An 18,399-nucleotide genomic window follows, 5' to 3' on the forward strand; every position below is an offset into this window, starting at 1 on the left:
AAAGTGGAGGGTTGAGATAAGAACAATGTAATAATTTAAACAGAAGAAAGAGTGAAGAACAACAGTAACAATACCAAGAAGAAGAACAACAATAACAATTAGGATGGAAAGGTGGGGGAAAAGGGTAAAATCAAAAGGAAGGGAGAAGGAAAAAAAGGAAATGATGCCCAGTACAACTGCTCACCACCCGCTGACCGATGCCCAGCCAGTCCCTGAGCAAGAATCCCCCCGCCAGCTAACCCTCCAAGTTTCTATACCAAGCATGACGTCCCACGGGATGGAATACCTCTGTGGCTGGTTCAGGTCAGCTGACCCGCCTGTGTCCCTTCCCAGTCTCTTGTGCCCCTCCAGCACTCTGGCTGGCAAGGCCCAAGAAACCAAAAAGGCCTTGACTTAGCAGAAACGCTAGGCAGCAACAACCGAAAACATCAGTGCGGCTACCAACATTGTTCTCACATCATAGCCAAAACACAGCACTTCACTAGCTACGAAGAAGAAAGTTAACTCCATGCCAGCTGAAACCAGGACACGGGGCCATCTCCTACTCGGCATGTGCTGCACAGGTCTTTGTAGCCTTCTTGATTGGTGCTGACGTGCGGAATCAAACTCTACAACTCAAGGAGGGTTATCAAGCAGGTATGTTTATCGGGGCTCCGGCTGCAAGGGGGATCGCTCCTCCTCACTTGCACACCCAGGGCTTAAGTAAGCAGATCCCTATTACACAGAAGCATACATATTCATTAGATTCCCGAGAAAAGGCGGGGTTATTACCATTCGGTCCAGGAACTCGGTATCATAAGCCTCCTCACTCTGGCGCGGGTGCATTGACACCTGCTGGTCCTGGGCTGGGCTCTCTGGGAGGAAGGCTCGCACCCTTCCTCAGGATGTACTTTTCCCTTTGGCGCGCAGTGCTGAGGAGTCCACACCAGCAAGCGCAGAGCCAGGTTGTACTGGTTCTCTTCCCGGCTCGTACATCTTGCAGACAACATAGTTCTTGCTTACAACGTAGCTAGTCGATCGGTATCGACACGTGCAGACCGTAGTGTCCTTGTTAGTCAGTCTGTTAAACACAAGTGCTGAAGCACCAGTTGCAAGGTCTGCATATTTACCGAATGATTTTCAGCTTGAACTATCTCCGTGCAGAGTCTTTACTTCTGAGCGTCATGGCCTGTGACCGCCTTGCTGCCATCCGAAAAGCCCTGCACACTGGGACCCTCCTAGGTGGCAGAGCTTGTGTCCACACGGCAGCAGCTGCCTTGGGCCAGGGGGTTGCTCAGCCCAGCAGCACCGGCAAGTGTGGAATTGAAACCGGGAGCGAAGCCGCTAAGACAAAACCAGTATCCTATGAAGTTGGAATCCTGGCTCGGACTGGAGCCTAGAAGTCATAATTGCCTAAAACAGGGGTTGTTGCAAAGCCACATGCCCAGGAGCAGCATGTAGTACAACATCTAAGGGCTGTTAATGAAATAGCGATTGACCAACACCCGGTGCTGCCTAATCCTCCCACTTTCTTAACAGCGACAGGGGATTCTAATGTCTGTTTTACAGCATTGGACTTCGAAGGCGCCTTTTTGGCGTTCTGATTGTATGTCCTCGGCCGTGCGTAGCAGGTGCCACAGCTGCCCTCTTCAGTGTTGCTCCAGAACCACAATCCAACCCAGAGAGAGCAGGGACACGAAGCCTGCCAGAGGGCGTTGCTGTGGCTGACATAGCCAGTGAGGACTGTGCTGCGTGTGCCTTTCCCTGTGCTGCGTGCAGGAAGGTTGGCACTGCTGGGCTAGGCTTGGCTTATTAGGCTTGCCCGTCACTGCTTGCCTGCCACGACCATCAAGAGAGTGTCTCTTCAAGAGCCAAGCACGCGCGTGCTGCCTCTAGTGGTTGCGTTCTCTGTTGTGTGTCTCTTTATTGGGCAGGAGCAGGTGGCAAAGGGCTGCCGAGAGCAGGGCGGCAGTGACCTTCGCAAAGAGGTAGCGCCGCCACGCTTGGTTTTTCCTGTGAGCTGTTAGCAGGCAGAGCTGGGAGCCAGGCGCTGCTGCCTGCCACGGGGCCTGCCCACCCTCATCGCGCAAAGGGAGCATTCCACGGGGCTCTGTGGGGGCTGTGCGATCCCAGCTCCTGCCTCCCGTCCTGCTTGGAACCCCTCCTGTTGCCCCCCCTCCCCGCAGAGGCCACCACGCCCAGCCCCGTGGCAACCAGCCACTCTGTGACATCACCCCCGGGGCCAAGGGCATCCTGGGCAACGTGAGTTCGGGGGGCAGTATGTTGGCGGCTGCACTGGCGGTGACAAGCCCTCCTCCTTGCAGCTGCCACGTGTCACTGGCAGGGATGGATTTGCTGCGCCTCCTCCTCATCCTGCTGGCCATGTGCTGTCCTGCGTACGGCACATGGGACAGCTGTGGGTAAGTGGCCCGAGGCTCTGGGAGGGAGCTTGGGCAAGCCCTTGTGGGCTTGGCTGGAGGGCAGCCAGTGTGGGAGGCTCATTTCCTTGCCAGCACGCAGGCTGTTGGCAGTACTCACCTACGGGGCTAAAGCAGAAAGAGGCAGGGTGTGGACACACACGTGCCCCACAGGCTTCCCCAGCCCTGCTGGCCAGGCAGCGCCTTGTGGGGAGGGAAGACGGCTGACCGTGAGCCGTAGGGGCGCCAGCCATCCAGCAGGACACTAAGGAGTTTCTCTTTACAGAGGGACCTGCGGGCTCCGGCCCATGGCTTTTCGGTACGGCATGTCGCGCGTCGTGGGTGGCACAGATGCCCAGGCAGGGGCCTGGCCCTGGATCGTCAGCATCCAGAATCCCTGGCAAGCGGGCACGGGTCATACCTGCGGAGGCTCCCTCATCAGCGCACAGTGGGTCCTGACAGCAGCCCACTGCTTCATCGAGGCCAGGTAAGGCGCCACCGGGAACACGCATAGCCCCACAACACTAGCGCTTGCCCCGTGCGCAGCAGCACGGGCTACTCCCGCCCCGTTTCCTCGCAGGACACCCAGGGCCTGGGTGCTCCTTGAGCCTAAGGCACGCGAGGCCAGTCACACCCTCCCGAGCGCTGCTCTCCTCTCTCCCTCGTCAAGCGGAAGGCAGGGCAACGGCTGGGCTGCTGCAGCACGTGGCTGTGCTCCCTCTGAGTCCTCTCCCCATTTGCCTTCCAGCTACATCACCATGTGGCGCGTGGTGATCGGTGCCACGCGGCTGACTCAGCTGGGCCCTGAGGCCCAGGTGCGCAACATCAAGCGGCTGCTCCTTCACCAAGGCTACAGTAACATCACGCAGAGGAACGACATTGCCTTGCTGGAGCTGGACCAGCCTGTGCAGTGCAACGCCTACGTTCAGCTTGCCTGTGTGCCCGATGCCTCGCTGAGAGTCTCGCAGCTGAAAAACTGCTACATCAGCGGCTGGGGTGCCACGACTGCAAGATGTGAGTACCGCGGAAGTACTCGTGTGCCGAGTGCAAGCTTGGCACGCTCGGGGCCATTGCTTGGGCTTCCTGACAGCAGAGGCCAGAGCCCGAGTCAGCCTGCGGGGACGTATGCCTCTTGAGAGATGGGCCTGAGCCCTTTCCCCAGAGCAAGGCGGAAGGCAAATGCCGCTATAACGCCTCTCAGGATGCAAAGCCAAGCGCGGGCGAGGCAAGGGATTCCGCCAGGCAGGGGACGAGAAGTGCCAGTGAGCTGCTGCTTGCTAATTCCTTCCTGTGCTCGCAGCTGGACGATCAACGGATGTGCTGCAGGAGGCCCAGGTCCGCCTCATTGATGTCAACGTCTGTAACAGCAGCCGGTGGTACAGAGGGGCCATCCACACGCACAACGTCTGTGCTGGCTATCCGCAGGGCGGCATTGACACCTGCCAGGTAGGAGCGTGCTACGAGCCAAGCCCCGTAGCACAGGCAGCCCCGCCACACGCAACTACGCCAACATGGCCCGGCATGTGCTTGGCCTGGCCAGTGCCCCTCCCACTTCAGGTCCCCACCGCCGGGGGGGCTTATACCCCCTTCCCCATCGGCAGGCCCCTGCCCAGTGCCCCTCTTGTCCCAGAGGCATGGCACTCTGCCCAGAAAGCCCTCCTAGTGTTCCTGGCAGCCCACGGCTCCCCATCCCAAGCCTGCCACAGCTCTCTTCCACACACCCACCATCACCGTGCAGTGAGGAGAGCCAGCCCCACCTTACAAGCCCACCACCCCTTCCCAGGCAAGGCTCGCTCGACACAGCCTCGCTCTGCAGGGAACACAGCTCCGGCAGGTGCCGTCAGAGAGAAGGAGCCAACCCCCGTGCTGACGCTGGCCACCCAACAACCCCTTTGTCCTCTCTCCTCCTCTGCAGGGGGACAGCGGTGGGCCTCTCGTGTGCCAAGACAGCAGTGCAGACTACTTCTGGCTTGTTGGTGTCACCAGCTGGGGGAGAGGCTGTGCCCGAGCCAGGCAGCCCGGAGTCTACACCTCCACTCAGCACTTCTACGACTGGATCCTGCTACAGATGGGCCTGCGCCCTGCAGTGAGGGCTACTCCAACAGCACGCGCTTGGAGTCATTTTGTCACCACGTCAAGCCCCGTTCCGAGGCCAAGGCCCACAGCAGTGCAGTCGGGCGGCTCCTGCCCATTTCCAGTCCAGAAGCTGCTGGACTTCTTTAGCCGGCTGCAGGAGCTCCTGCAGTACCTAAGGGGAAAAACGGTGTGAGCAGCAGGACAAACGGCACGCAGGGCAGGCTGCAGTGTGCCACCACCGTTTCCTTTGGGGCAATGCCTGCCGATGCAAAGGCCACCTCAGCGTCAAAGGGCTGCTCTGCCCTGCGCCCGTGCCTCGGGACGCACACACCTGATGAGGCTGACCACGTGCTTGAAATAAAATGTTTCGGTGCTCACAGCAAACCAGGCTTCAGCTCAAGTCAGTCTCCTGTGCGAGGCAAGGACTTCCACGCCCGGCACCTGCCAAGCGAGGCAGGCTGCAGGCAGACAAGGCGGGCACAAAGGGAAAGAGTCCCTGCAAAGGGCTGAAAGTGGGCCTGCTCAGGGAGGAGGGGGAGGCTGCACTGGGGGAGGAAGGGAACACAGGTCATCACGGGCTGGAGGGCTTGGGGAAAGGAGCTGGAAACACAGAACGTCTTTGGCCAGCTCCTGGTGGGATCCCACTGCGCTTGTGGATGAGCCACAAGTGACCTTGAAACTGGACTCTCGTGACCCAGGACAGACGCGTCTGGAAAGACCCAAGGGTTGCACTGAGGATTTGGGGAAGGAGCTTGCCTTCGAGCCCCACATATGCCACAGACTTCATTTCCATCCTGTGTCGCGGTTTAACCCCGGCCGGCAACCAAACACTACCGGCAACCAAACGCCACGCAGCCACTTGCGCACTCCCCCCCACCCGGAGGGGTGGGGAGGAGAATCAGAAAGCAATGTAAAAGTGGAGGGTTGAGATAAGAACAATGTAATAATTTAAACAGAAGAAAGAGTGAAGAACAACAGTAACAATACCAAGAAGAAGAACAACAATAACAATTAGGATGGAAAGGTGGGGGAAAAGGGTAAAATCAAAAGGAAGGGAGAAGGAAAAAAAGGAAATGATGCCCAGTACAACTGCTCACCACCCGCTGACCGATGCCCAGCCAGTCCCTGAGCAAGAATCCCCCCGCCAGCTAACCCTCCAAGTTTCTATACCAAGCATGACGTCCCACGGGATGGAATACCTCTGTGGCTGGTTCAGGTCAGCTGACCTGCCTGTGTCCCTTCCCAGTCTCTTGTGCCCCTCCAGCACTCTGGCTGGCAAGGCCCAAGAAACCAAAAAGGCCTTGACTTAGCAGAAACGCTAGGCAGCAACAACCGAAAACATCAGTGCGGCTACCAACATTGTTCTCACATCATAGCCAAAACACAGCACTTCACTAGCTATGAAGAAGAAAGTTAACTCCATGCCAGCTGAAACCAGGACACGGGGCCATCTCCTACTCGGCATGTGCTGCACAGGTCTTTGTAGCCTTCTTGATTGGTGCTGACGTGCGGAATCAAACTCTACAACTCAAGGAGGGTTATCAAGCAGGTATGTTTATCGGGGCTCCGGCTGCAAGGGGGATCGCTCCTCCTCACTTGCACACCCAGGGCTTAAGTAAGCAGATCCCTATTACACAGAAGCATACATATTCATTAAAATTCCCGAGAAAAGGCGGGGTTATTACCATTCGGTCCAGGAACTCAGTATCATAAGCCTCCTCACTCTGGCGCGGGTGCATTGACACCTGCTGGTCCTGGGCTGGGCTCTCTGGGAGGAAGGCTCGCACCCTTCCTCAGGATGTACTTTTCCCTTTGGCGCGCAGTGCTGAGGAGTCCACACCAGCAAGCGCAGAGCCAGGTTGTACTGGTTCTCTTCCCGGCTCGTACATCTTGCAGACAACATAGTTCTTGCTTACAACGTAGCTAGTCGATCGGTATCGACACGTGCAGACCGTAGTGTCCTTGTTAGTCAGTCTGTTAAACACAAGTGCTGAAGCACCAGTTGCAAGGTCTGCATATTTACCGAATGATTTTCAGCTTGAACTATCTCCGTGCAGAGTCTTTACTTCTGAGCGTCATGGCCTGTGACCGCCTTGCTGCCATCCGAAAAGCCCTGCACACTGGGACCCTCCTAGGTGGCAGAGCTTGTGTCCACACGGCAGCAGCTGCCTTGGGCCAGGGGGTTGCTCAGCCCAGCAGCACCAGCAAGTGTGGAATTGAAACCGGGAGCGAAGCCGCTAAGACAAACCCAGTATCCTATGAAGTTGGAATCCTGGCTCGGACTGGAGCCTAGAAGTCATAATTGCCTAAAACAGGGGTTATTGCAAAGCCACATGCCCAGGAGCAGCATGTAGTACAACATCTAAGGGCTGTTAATGAAATAGCGATTGACCAACACCCGGTGCTGCCTAATCCTCCCACTTTCTTAACAGCGACAGGGGATTCTAATGTCCGTTTTACAGCATTGGACTTCGAAGGCGCCTTTTTCGCGTTCTGATTGTATGTCCTCGGCCGTGCGTAGCAGGTGCCACAGCTGCCCTCTTCAGTGTTGCTCCAGAACCACAATCCAACCCAGAGAGAGCAGGGACACGAAGCCTGCCAGAGGGCGTTGCTGTGGCTGACATAGCCAGTGAGGACTGTGCTGCGTGTGCCTTTCCCGGTGCTGCGTGCAGGAAGGTTGGCACTGCTGGGCTAGGCTTGGCTTATTTGGCTTGCCCGTCACTGCTTGCCTGCCACGACCATCAAGAGTGTCTCTTCAAGAGCCAAGCAGGCGCGTGCTGCCTCTAGTGGTTGCGTTCTCTGTTGTGTGTCTCTTTATTGGGCAGGAGCAGGTGGCAAAGGGCTGCCGAGAGCAGGGCGGCAGTGACCTTCGCAAAGAGGTAGCGCCGCCATGCTTGGTTTTTCCTGTGAGCTGTTAGCAGGCAGAGCTGGGAGCCAGGCGCTGCTGCCTGCCACGGGGCCTGCCCACCCTCATCGCGCAAAGGGAGCATTCCGCGGGGCTCTGTGGGGGCTGTGCGATCCCAGCTCCTGCCTCCCGTCCTGCTTGGAACCCCTCCTGTTGCCCCCCCTCCCCGCAGAGGCCACCACGCCCAGCCCCGTGGCAACCAGCCACTCTGTGACATCACCCCCGGGGCCAAGGGCATCCTGGGCAACGCGAGTTCGGGGGGCAGTATGTTGGCGGCTGCACTGTCGGTGACCAGCCCTCCTCCTTGCAGCTGCCACGTGTCACTGGCAGGGATGGATTTGCTGCGCCTCCTCCTCATCCTGCTGGCCATGTGCTGTCCTGCGTACGGCACATGGGACAGCTGTGGGTAAGTGGCCCGAGGCTCTGGGAGGGAGCCTGGGCAAGCCCTTGTGGGCTTGGCTGGAGGGCAGCCAGTGTGGGAGGCTCATTTCCTTGCCAGCACGCAGGCTGTTGGCAGTACTCACCTACGGGGCTAAAGCAGAAAGAGGCAGGGTGTGGACACACACGTGCCACACAGGCTTCCCCAGCCCTGCTGGCCAGGCAGCGCCTTGTGGGGAGGGAAGACGGCTGACCGTGAGCCGTAGGGGCGCCAGCCATCCAGCAGGACACTAAGGAGTTTCTCTTTACAGAGGGACCTGCGGGCTCCGGCCCACGGCTTTTCGGTATGGCACGTCGCGTGTCGTGGGTGGCACAGATGCCCAGGCAGGGGCCTGGCCCTGGATCGTCAGCATCCAGAATCCCTGGCAAGCGGGCACGGGTCATACCTGCGGAGGCTCCCTCATCAGCGCACAGTGGGTCCTGACAGCAGCCCACTGCTTCATCGAGGCCAGGTAAGGCGCCACCGGGAACACGCATAGCCCCACAACACTAGCGCTTGCCCCGTGCGCAGCAGCACGGGCTACTCCCGCCCCGTTTCCTCGCAGGACACCCAGGGCCTGGGTGCTCCTTGAGCCTAAGGCACGCGAGGCCAGTCACACCCTCCCGAGCGCTGCTCTCCTCTCTCCCTCGTCAAGCGGAAGGCAGGGCAACGGCTGGGCTGCTGCAGCACGTGGCTGTGCTCCCTCTGAGTCCTCTCCCCATTTGCCTTCCAGCTACATCACCATGTGGCGCGTGGTGATCGGTGCCACGCGGCTGACTCAGCTGGGCCCTGAGGCCCAGGTGCGCAACATCAAGCGGCTGCTCCTTCACCAAGGCTACAGTAACATCACGCAGAGGAACGACATTGCCTTGCTGGAGCTGGACCAGCCTGTGCAGTGCAACGCCTACGTTCAGCTTGCCTGCGTGCCCGATGCCTCGCTGAGAGTCTCGCAGCTGAAAAACTGCTACATCAGCGGCTGGGGTGCCACGACTGCAAGATGTGAGTACCGCGGAAGTACTCGTGTGCCGAGCGCAAGCTTGGCACGCTCGGGGCCATTGCTTGGCCTTCCTGACAGCAGAGGCCAGAGCCCGAGTCAGCCTGCGGGGACGTATGCCTCTTGAGAGATGGGCCTGAGCCCTTTCCCCAGAGCAAGGCGGAAGGCAAATGCCGCTATAACGCCTCTCAGGATGCAAAGCCAAGCGCGGGCGAGGCAAGGGATTCCGCCAGGCAGGGGAGGAGAAGTGCCAGTGAGCTGCTGCTTGCTAATTCCTTCCTGTGCTCGCAGCTGGACGATCAACGGATGTGCTGCAGGAGGCCCAGGTCCGCCTCATTGATGTCAACGTCTGTAACAGCAGCTGGTGGTACAGAGGGGCCATCCACACGCACAACGTCTGTGCTGGCTATCCGCAGGGCGGCATTGACACCTGCCAGGTAGGAGCGTGCTACGAGCCAAGCCCCGTAGCACAGGCAGCCCCGCCACACGCAACTACGCCAACATGGCCCGGCATGTGCTTGGCCTGGCCAGTGCCCCTCCCACTTCAGGTCCCCACCGCCGGGGGGGCTTATACCCCCTTCCCCATCGGCAGGCCCCTGCCCAGTGCCCCTCTTGTCCCAGAGGCATGGCACTCTGCCCAGAAAGCCCTCCTAGTGTTCCTGGCAGCCCACGGCTCCCCATCCCAAGCCTGCCACAGCTCTCTTCCACACACCCACCATCACCGTGCAGTGAGGAGAGCCAGCCCCACCTTACAAGCCCACCACCCCTTCCCAGGCAAGGCTCGCTCGACACAGCCTCGCTCTGCAGGGAACACAGCTCCGGCAGGTGCCGTCAGAGAGAAGGAGCCAACCCCCGTGCTGACGCTGGCCACCCAACAACCCCTTTGTCCTCTCTCCTCCTCTGCAGGGGGACAGCGGTGGGCCTCTCGTGTGCCAAGACAGCAGTGCAGACTACTTCTGGCTTGTTGGTGTCACCAGCTGGGGGAGAGGCTGTGCCCGAGCCAGGCAGCCCGGAGTCTACACCTCCACTCAGCACTTCTACGACTGGATCCTGCTACAGATGGGCCTGCGCCCAGCAGTGAGGGCTACTCCAACAGCACGCGCTTGGAGTCATTTTGTCACCACGTCAAGCCCCGTTCCGAGGCCAAGGCCCACAGCAGCGCAGTCGGGCGGCTCCTGCCCGTTTCCAGTCCAGAAGCTGCTGGACTTCTTTAGCCGGCTGCAGGAGCTCCTGCAGTACCTAAGGGGAAAAACGGTGTGAGCAGCAGGACAAACGGCACGCAGGGCAGGCTGCAGTGTGCCACCACCGTTTCCTTTGGGGCAATGCCTGCCGATGCAAAGGCCACCTCAGCGTCAAAGGGCTGCTCTGCCCTGCGCCCGTGCCTCGGGACGCACACACCTGATGAGGCTGACCACGTGCTTGAAATAAAATGTTTCGGTGCTCACAGCAAACCAGGCTTCAGCTCAAGTCAGTCTCCTGTGCGAGGCAAGGACGTCCACGCCCGGCACCTGCCAAGCGAGGCAGGCTGCAGGCAGACAAGGCGGGCACAAAGGGAAAGAGTCCCTGCAAAGGGCTGAAAGTGGGCCTGCTCAGGGAGGAGGGGGAGGCTGCACTGGGGGAGGAAGGGAACATAGGTCATCACGGGCTGGAGGGCTTGGGGAAAGGAGCTGGAAACACAGAACGTCTTTGGCCAGCTCCTGGTGGGATCCCGCTGCGCTTGTGGATGAGCCACAAGTGACCTTGAAACTGGACTCTCGTGACCCAGGACAGACGCGTCTGGAAAGACCCAAGGGTTGCACTGAGGATTTGGGGAAGGAGCTTGCCTTCGAGCCCCACATATGCCACAGACTTCATTTCCATCCTGTGTCGCGGTTTAACCCCGGCCGGCAACCAAACGCTACCGGCAACCAAACGCCACGCAGCCACTTGCGCACTCCCCCCCACCCGGAGGGGTGGGGAGGAGAATCAGAAAGCAATGTAAAAGTGGAGGGTTGAGATAAGAACAATGTAATAATTTAAACAGAAGAAAGAGTGAAGAACAACAGTAACAATACCAAGAAGAAGAAGAAGAACAACAATAACAATTAGGATGGAAAGGTGGGGGAAAAGGGTAAAATCAAAAGGAAGGGAGAAGGAAAAAAAGGAAATGATGCCCAGTACAACTGCTCACCACCCGCTGACCGATGCCCAGCCAGTCCCTGAGCAAGAATCCCCCCACCAGCTAACCCTCCAAGTTTCTATACCAAGCATGACGTCCCACGGGATGGAATACCTCTGTGGCTGGTTCAGGTCAGCTGACCTGGCTGTGTCCCTTCCCAGTCTCTTGTGCCCCTCCAGCACTCTGGCTGGCAAGGCCCAAGAAACCAAAAAGGCCTTGACTTAGCAGAAACGCTAGGCAGCAACAACCGAAAACATCAGTGCGGCTACCAACATTGTTCTCACATCATAGCCAAAACACAGCACTTCACTAGCTACGAAGAAGAAAGTTAACTCCATGCCAGCTGAAACCAGGACACGGGGCCATCTCCTACTCGGCATGTGCTGCACAGGTCTTTGTAGCCTTCTTGATTGGTGCTGACGTGCGGAATCAAACTCTACAACTCAAGGAGGGTTATCAAGCAGGTATGTTTATCGGGGCTCCGGCTGCAAGGGGGATCGTTCCTCCTCACTTGCACACCCAGGGCTTAAGTAAGCAGATCCCTATTACACAGAAGCATACATATTCATTAAAATTCCCGAGAAAAGGCGGGGTTATTACCATTCGGTCCAGGAACTCGGTATCATAAGCCTCCTCACTCTGGCGCGGGTGCATTGACACCTGCTGGTCCTGGGCTGGGCTCTCTGGGAGGAAGGCTCGCACCCTTCCTCAGGATGTACTTTTCCCTTTGGCGCGCAGTGCTGAGGAGTCCACACCAGCAAGCGCAGAGCCAGGTTGTACTGGTTCTCTTCCCGGCTCGTACATCTTGCAGACAACATAGTTCTTGCTTACAACGTAGCTAGTCGATCGGTATCGACACGTGCAGACCGTAGTGTCCTTGTTAGTCAGTCTGTTAAACACAAGTGCTGAAGCACCAGTTGCAAGGTCTGCATATTTACCGAATGATTTTCAGCTTGAACTATCTCCGTGCAGAGTCTTTACTTCTGAGCGTCATGGCCTGTGACCGCCTTGCTGCCATCCGAAAAGCCCTGCACACTGGGACCCTCCTAGGTGGCAGAGCTTGTGTCCACACGGCAGCAGCTGCCTTGGGCCAGGGGGTTGCTCAGCCCAGCAGCACCAGCAAGTGTGGAATTGAAACCGGGAGCGAAGCCGCTAAGACAAACCCAGTATCCTATGAAGTTGGAATCCTGGCTCGGACTGGAGCCTAGAAGTCATAATTGCCTAAAACAGGGGTTGTTGCAAAGCCACATGCCCAGGAGCAGCATGTAGTACAACATCTAAGGGCTGTTAATGAAATAGCGATTGACCAACACCCGGTGCTGCCTAATCCTCCCACTTTCTTAACAGCGACAGGGGATTCTAATGTCTGTTTTACAGCATTGGACTTCGAAGGCGCCTTTTTGGCGTTCTGATTGTATGTCCTCGGCCGTGCGTAGCAGGTGCCACAGCTGCCCTCTTCAGTGTTGGTCCAGAACCACAATCCGACCCAGAGAGAGCAGGGACACGAAGCCTGCCAGAGGGCGTTGCTGTGGCTGACATAGCCAGTGAGGACTGTGCTGCGTGTGCCTTTCCCTGTGCTGCGTGCAGGAAGGTTGGCACTGCTGGGCTAGGCTTGGCTTATTTGGCTTGCCCGTCACTGCTTGCCTGCCACGACCATCAAGAGTGTCTCTTCAAGAGCCAAGCAGGCGCGTGCTGCCTCTAGTGGTTGCGTTCTCTGTTGTGTGTCTCTTTATTGGGCAGGAGCAGGTGGCAAAGGGCTGCCGAGAGCAGGGCGGCAGTGACCTTCGCAAAGAGGTAGCGCCGCCACGCTTGGTTTTTCCTGTGAGCTGTTAGCAGGCAGAGCCGGGAGCCAGGCGCTGCTGCCTGCCACGGGGCCTGCCCACCCTCATCGCGCAAAGGGAGCATTCCACGGGGCTCTATGGGGGCTGTGCGATCCCAGCTCCTGCCTCCCGTCCTGCTTGGAACCCCTCCTGTTGCCCCCCCTCCCCGCAGAGGCCACCACGCCCAGCCCCGTGGCAACCAGCCACTCTGTGACATCACCCCCGGGGCCAAGGGCATCCTGGGCAACGTGAGTTCGGGGGGCAGTATGTTGGCGGCTGCACTGGCGGTGACAAGCCCTCCTCCTTGCAGCTGCCACGTGTCACTGGCAGGGATGGATTTGCTGCGCCTCCTCCTCATCCTGCTGGCCATGTGCTGTCCTGCGTACGGCACATGGGACAGCTGTGGGTAAGTGGCCCGAGGCTCTGGGAGGGAGCTTGGGCAAGCCCTTGTGGGCTTGGCTGGAGGGCAGCCAGTGTGGGAGGCTCATTTCCTTGCCAGCACGCAGGCTGTTGGCAGTACTCACCTACGGGGCTAAAGCAGAAAGAGGCAGGGTGTGGACACACACGTGCCCCACAGGCTTCCCCAGCCCTGCTGGCCAGGCAGCGCCTTGTGGGGAGGGAAGACGGCTGACCGTGAGCCGTAGGGGCGCCAGCCATCCAGCAGGACACTAAGGAGTTTCTCTTTACAGAGGGACCTGCGGGCTCCGGCCCATGGCTTTTCAGTACGGCATGTCGCGCGTCGTGGGTGGCACAGATGCCCAGGCAGGGGCCTGGCCCTGGATCGTCAGCATCCAGAATCCCTGGCAAGCGGGCACGGGTCATACCTGCGGAGGCTCCCTCATCAGCGCACAGTGGGTCCTGACAGCAGCCCACTGCTTCATCGAGGCCAGGTAAGGCGCCACCGGGAACACGCATAGCCCCACAACACTAGCGCTTGCCCCGTGCGCAGCAGCACGGGCTACTCCCGCCCCGTTTCCTCGCAGGACACCCAGGGCCTGGGTGCTCCTTGAGCCTAAGGCACGCGAGGCCAGTCACACCCTCCCGAGCGCTGCTCTCCTCTCTCCCTCGTCAAGCGGAAGGCAGGGCAACGGCTGGGCTGCTGCAGCACGTGGCTGTGCTCCCTCTGAGTCCTCTCCCCATTTGCCTTCCAGCTACATCACCATGTGGCGCGTGGTGATCGGTGCCACGCGGCTGACTCAGCTGGGCCCTGAGGCCCAGGTGCGCAACATCAAGCGGCTGCTCCTTCACCAAGGCTACAGTAACATCACGCAGAGGAACGACATTGCCTTGCTGGAGCTGGACCAGCCTGTGCAGTGCAACGCCTACGTTCAGCTTGCCTGCGTGCCCGATGCCTCGCTGAGAGTCTCGCAGCTGAAAAACTGCTACATCAGCGGCTGGGGTGCCACGACTGCAAGATGTGAGTACCGCGGAAGTACTCGTGTGCCGAGCGCAAGCTTGGCACGCTCGGGGCCATTGCTTGGCCTTCCTGACAGCAGAGGCCAGAGCCCGAGTCAGCCTGCGGGGACGTATGCCTCTTGAGAGATGGGCCTGAGCCCTTTCCCCAGAGCAAGGCGGAAGGCAAATGCCGCTATAACGCCTCTCAGGATGCAAAGCCAAGCGCGGGCGAGGCAAGGGATTCCGCCAGGCAGGGGAGGAGAAGTGCCAGTGAGCTGCTGCTTGCTAATTCCTTCCTGTGCTCGCAGCTGGACGATCAACGGATGTGCTGCAGGAGGCCCAGGTCCGCCTCATTGATGTCAACGTCTGTAACAGCAGCTGGTGGTACAGAGGGGCCATCCACACGCACAACGTCTGTGCTGGCTATCCGCAGGGCGGCATTGACACCTGCCAGGTAGGAGCGTGCTACGAGCCAAGCCCCGTAGCACAGGCAGCCCCGCCACACGCAACTACGCCAACATGGCCCGGCATGTGCTTGGCCTGGCCAGTGCCCCTCCCACTTCAGGTCCCCACCGCCGGGGGGGCTTATACCCCCTTCCCCATCGGCAGGCCCCTGCCCAGTGCCCCTCTTGTCCCAGAGGCATGGCACTCTGCCCAGAAAGCCCTCCTAGTGTTCCTGGCAGCCCACGGCTCCCCATCCCAAGCCTGCCACAGCTCTCTTCCACACACCCACCATCACCGTGCAGTGAGGAGAGCCAGCCCCACCTTACAAGCCCACCACCCCTTCCCAGGCAAGGCTCGCTCGACACAGCCTCGCTCTGCAGGGAACACAGCTCCGGCAGGTGCCGTCAGAGAGAAGGAGCCAACCCCCGTGCTGACGCTGGCCACCCAACAACCCCTTTGTCCTCTCTCCTCCTCTGCAGGGGGACAGCGGTGGGCCTCTCGTGTGCCAAGACAGCAGTGCAGACTACTTCTGGCTTGTTGGTGTCACCAGCTGGGGGAGAGGCTGTGCCCGAGCCAGGCAGCCCGGAGTCTACACCTCCACTCAGCACTTCTACGACTGGATCCTGCTACAGATGGGCCTGCGCCCAGCAGTGAGGGCTACTCCAACAGCACGCGCTTGGAGTCATTTTGTCACCACGTCAAGCCCCGTTCCGAGGCCAAGGCCCACAGCAGCGCAGTCGGGCGGCTCCTGCCCGTTTCCAGTCCAGAAGCTGCTGGACTTCTTTAGCCGGCTGCAGGAGCTCCTGCAGTACCTAAGGGGAAAAACGGTGTGAGCAGCAGGACAAACGGCACGCAGGGCAGGCTGCAGTGTGCCACCACCGTTTCCTTTGGGGCAATGCCTGCCGATGCAAAGGCCACCTCAGCGTCAAAGGGCTGCTCTGCCCTGCGCCCGTGCCTCGGGACGCACACACCTGATGAGGCTGACCACGTGCTTGAAATAAAATGTTTCGGTGCTCACAGCAAACCAGGCTTCAGCTCAAGTCAGTCTCCTGTGCGAGGCAAGGACGTCCACGCCCGGCACCTGCCAAGCGAGGCAGGCTGCAGGCAGACAAGGCGGGCACAAAGGGAAAGAGTCCCTGCAAAGGGCTGAAAGTGGGCCTGCTCAGGGAGGAGGGGGAGGCTGCACTGGGGGAGGAAGGGAACATAGGTCATCACGGGCTGGAGGGCTTGGGGAAAGGAGCTGGAAACACAGAACGTCTTTGGCCAGCTCCTGGTGGGATCCCGCTGCGCTTGTGGATGAGCCACAAGTGACCTTGAAACTGGACTCTCGTGACCCAGGACAGACGCGTCTGGAAAGACCCAAGGGTTGCACTGAGGATTTGGGGAAGGAGCTTGCCTTCGAGCCCCACATATGCCACAGACTTCATTTCCATCCTGTGTCGCGGTTTAACCCCGGCCGGCAACCAAACGCTACCGGCAACCAAACGCCACGCAGCCACTTGCGCACTCCCCCCCACCCGGAGGGGTGGGGAGGAGAATCAGAAAGCAATGTAAAAGTGGAGGGTTGAGATAAGAACAATGTAATAATTTAAACAGAAGAAAGAGTGAAGAACAACAGTAACAATACCAAGAAGAAGAAGAAGAACAACAATAACAATTAGGATGGAAAGGTGGGGGAAAAGGGTAAAATCAAAAGGAAGGGAGAAGGAAAAAAAGGAAATGATGCCCAGTACAACTGCTCACCACCCGCTGACCGATGCCCAGCCAGTCCCTGAGCAAGAATCCCCCCACCAGCTAACCCTCCAAGTTTCTATACCAAGCATGACGTCCCACGGGATGGAATACCTCTGTGGCTGGTTCAGGTCAGCTGACCTGGCTGTGTCCCTTCCCAGTCTCTTGTGCCCCTCCAGCACTCTGGCTGGCAAGGCCCAAGAAACCAAAAAGGCCTTGACTTAGCAGAAACGCTAGGCAGCAACAACCGAAAACATCAGTGCGGCTACCAACATTGTTCTCACATCATAGCCAAAACACAGCACTTCACTAGCTACGAAGAAGAAAGTTAACTCCATGCCAGCTGAAACCAGGACACGGGGCCATCTCCTACTCGGCATGTGCTGCACAGGTCTTTGTAGCCTTCTTGATTGGTGCTGACGTGCGGAATCAAACTCTACAACTCAAGGAGGGTTATCAAGCAGGTATGTTTATCGGGGCTCCGGCTGCAAGGGGGATCGTTCCTCCTCACTTGCACACCCAGGGCTTAAGTAAGCAGATCCCTATTACACAGAAGCATACATATTCATTAAAATTCCCGAGAAAAGGCGGGGTTATTACCATTCGGTCCAGGAACTCGGTATCATAAGCCTCCTCACTCTGGCGCGGGTGCATTGACACCTGCTGGTCCTGGGCTGGGCTCTCTGGGAGGAAGGCTCGCACCCTTCCTCAGGATGTACTTTTCCCTTTGGCGCGCAGTGCTGAGGAGTCCACACCAGCAAGCGCAGAGCCAGGTTGTACTGGTTCTCTTCCCGGCTCGTACATCTTGCAGACAACATAGTTCTTGCTTACAACGTAGCTAGTCGATCGGTATCGACACGTGCAGACCGTAGTGTCCTTGTTAGTCAGTCTGTTAAACACAAGTGCTGAAGCACCAGTTGCAAGGTCTGCATATTTACCGAATGATTTTCAGCTTGAACTATCTCCGTGCAGAGTCTTTACTTCTGAGCGTCATGGCCTGTGACCGCCTTGCTGCCATCCGAAAAGCCCTGCACACTGGGACCCTCCTAGGTGGCAGAGCTTGTGTCCACACGGCAGCAGCTGCCTTGGGCCAGGGGGTTGCTCAGCCCAGCAGCACCAGCAAGTGTGGAATTGAAACCGGGAGCGAAGCCGCTAAGACAAACCCAGTATCCTATGAAGTTGGAATCCTGGCTCGGACTGGAGCCTAGAAGTCATAATTGCCTAAAACAGGGGTTGTTGCAAAGCCACATGCCCAGGAGCAGCATGTAGTACAACATCTAAGGGCTGTTAATGAAATAGCGATTGACCAACACCCGGTGCTGCCTAATCCTCCCACTTTCTTAACAGCGACAGGGGATTCTAATGTCTGTTTTACAGCATTGGACTTCGAAGGCGCCTTTTTGGCGTTCTGATTGTATGTCCTCGGCCGTGCGTAGCAGGTGCCACAGCTGCCCTCTTCAGTGTTGGTCCAGAACCACAATCCGACCCAGAGAGAGCAGGGACACGAAGCCTGCCAGAGGGCGTTGCTGTGGCTGACATAGCCAGTGAGGACTGTGCTGCGTGTGCCTTTCCCTGTGCTGCGTGCAGGAAGGTTGGCACTGCTGGGCTAGGCTTGGCTTATTTGGCTTGCCCGTCACTGCTTGCCTGCCACGACCATCAAGAGTGTCTCTTCAAGAGCCAAGCAGGCGCGTGCTGCCTCTAGTGGTTGCGTTCTCTGTTGTGTGTCTCTTTATTGGGCAGGAGCAGGTGGCAAAGGGCTGCCGAGAGCAGGGCGGCAGTGACCTTCGCAAAGAGGTAGCGCCGCCACGCTTGGTTTTTCCTGTGAGCTGTTAGCAGGCAGAGCCGGGAGCCAGGCGCTGCTGCCTGCCACGGGGCCTGCCCACCCTCATCGCGCAAAGGGAGCATTCCACGGGGCTCTATGGGGGCTGTGCGATCCCAGCTCCTGCCTCCCGTCCTGCTTGGAACCCCTCCTGTTGCCCCCCCTCCCCGCAGAGGCCACCACGCCCAGCCCCGTGGCAACCAGCCACTCTGTGACATCACCCCCGGGGCCAAGGGCATCCTG

At 58.7% G+C, this 18,399-nt stretch overlaps 2 protein-coding genes across 2 annotated transcripts; both read left to right on the top strand.

The window, feature by feature from the left end:
* Nucleotides 1–262: 262 nt before the first annotated feature.
* LOC129784107 (transmembrane protease serine 9-like) lies at nt 263–10,049 on the top strand. The gene is made up of 11 exons (XM_055799905.1): nt 263–303; nt 2,166–2,257; nt 2,685–2,883; nt 3,145–3,431; nt 3,697–3,842; nt 4,312–4,661; nt 7,550–7,660; nt 8,067–8,267; nt 8,529–8,803; nt 9,081–9,226; nt 9,696–10,049. Exons 1-11 carry the CDS (start codon nt 263–265, stop codon nt 10,047–10,049), a joined length of 2,202 nt encoding a protein of 733 aa, XP_055655880.1.
* A 988-nt stretch (nt 10,050–11,037) lies between these two features.
* Nucleotides 11,038–18,170, top strand: LOC129784108 (acrosin-like). The gene is made up of 7 exons (XM_055799906.1): nt 11,038–11,078; nt 12,940–13,031; nt 13,459–13,657; nt 13,919–14,184; nt 14,471–14,616; nt 15,086–15,256; nt 18,078–18,170. Exons 1-7 carry the CDS (start codon nt 11,038–11,040, stop codon nt 18,168–18,170), a joined length of 1,008 nt encoding a protein of 335 aa, XP_055655881.1.
* Nucleotides 18,171–18,399: the final 229 nt, after the last annotated feature.

Source organism: Falco peregrinus, chromosome 3 (assembly GCF_023634155.1).
Source record: "Falco peregrinus isolate bFalPer1 chromosome 3, bFalPer1.pri, whole genome shotgun sequence".
Lineage (NCBI taxonomy): Eukaryota > Metazoa > Chordata > Aves > Falconiformes > Falconidae > Falco > Falco peregrinus.

Coding starts and splice junctions, on each gene's coding strand:
- LOC129784107 (XM_055799905.1), top strand. CDS start 263: ATGACGTCCCACGGGATGGAATACCTCTGTGGCTGGTTCAG. Junction 8,268..8,528: donor CACTGCTTCATCGAGGCCAG/GTAAGGCGCCAC, acceptor TTTGCCTTCCAG/CTACATCACCATGTGGCGCG. Junction 9,227..9,695: donor GCGGCATTGACACCTGCCAG/GTAGGAGCGTGC, acceptor CCTCCTCTGCAG/GGGGACAGCGGTGGGCCTCT.
- LOC129784108 (XM_055799906.1), top strand. CDS start 11,038: ATGACGTCCCACGGGATGGAATACCTCTGTGGCTGGTTCAG. Junction 13,032..13,458: donor CAACGTGAGTTCGGGGGGCA/GTATGTTGGCGG, acceptor CTCTTTACAGAG/GGACCTGCGGGCTCCGGCCC. Junction 13,658..13,918: donor CACTGCTTCATCGAGGCCAG/GTAAGGCGCCAC, acceptor TTTGCCTTCCAG/CTACATCACCATGTGGCGCG.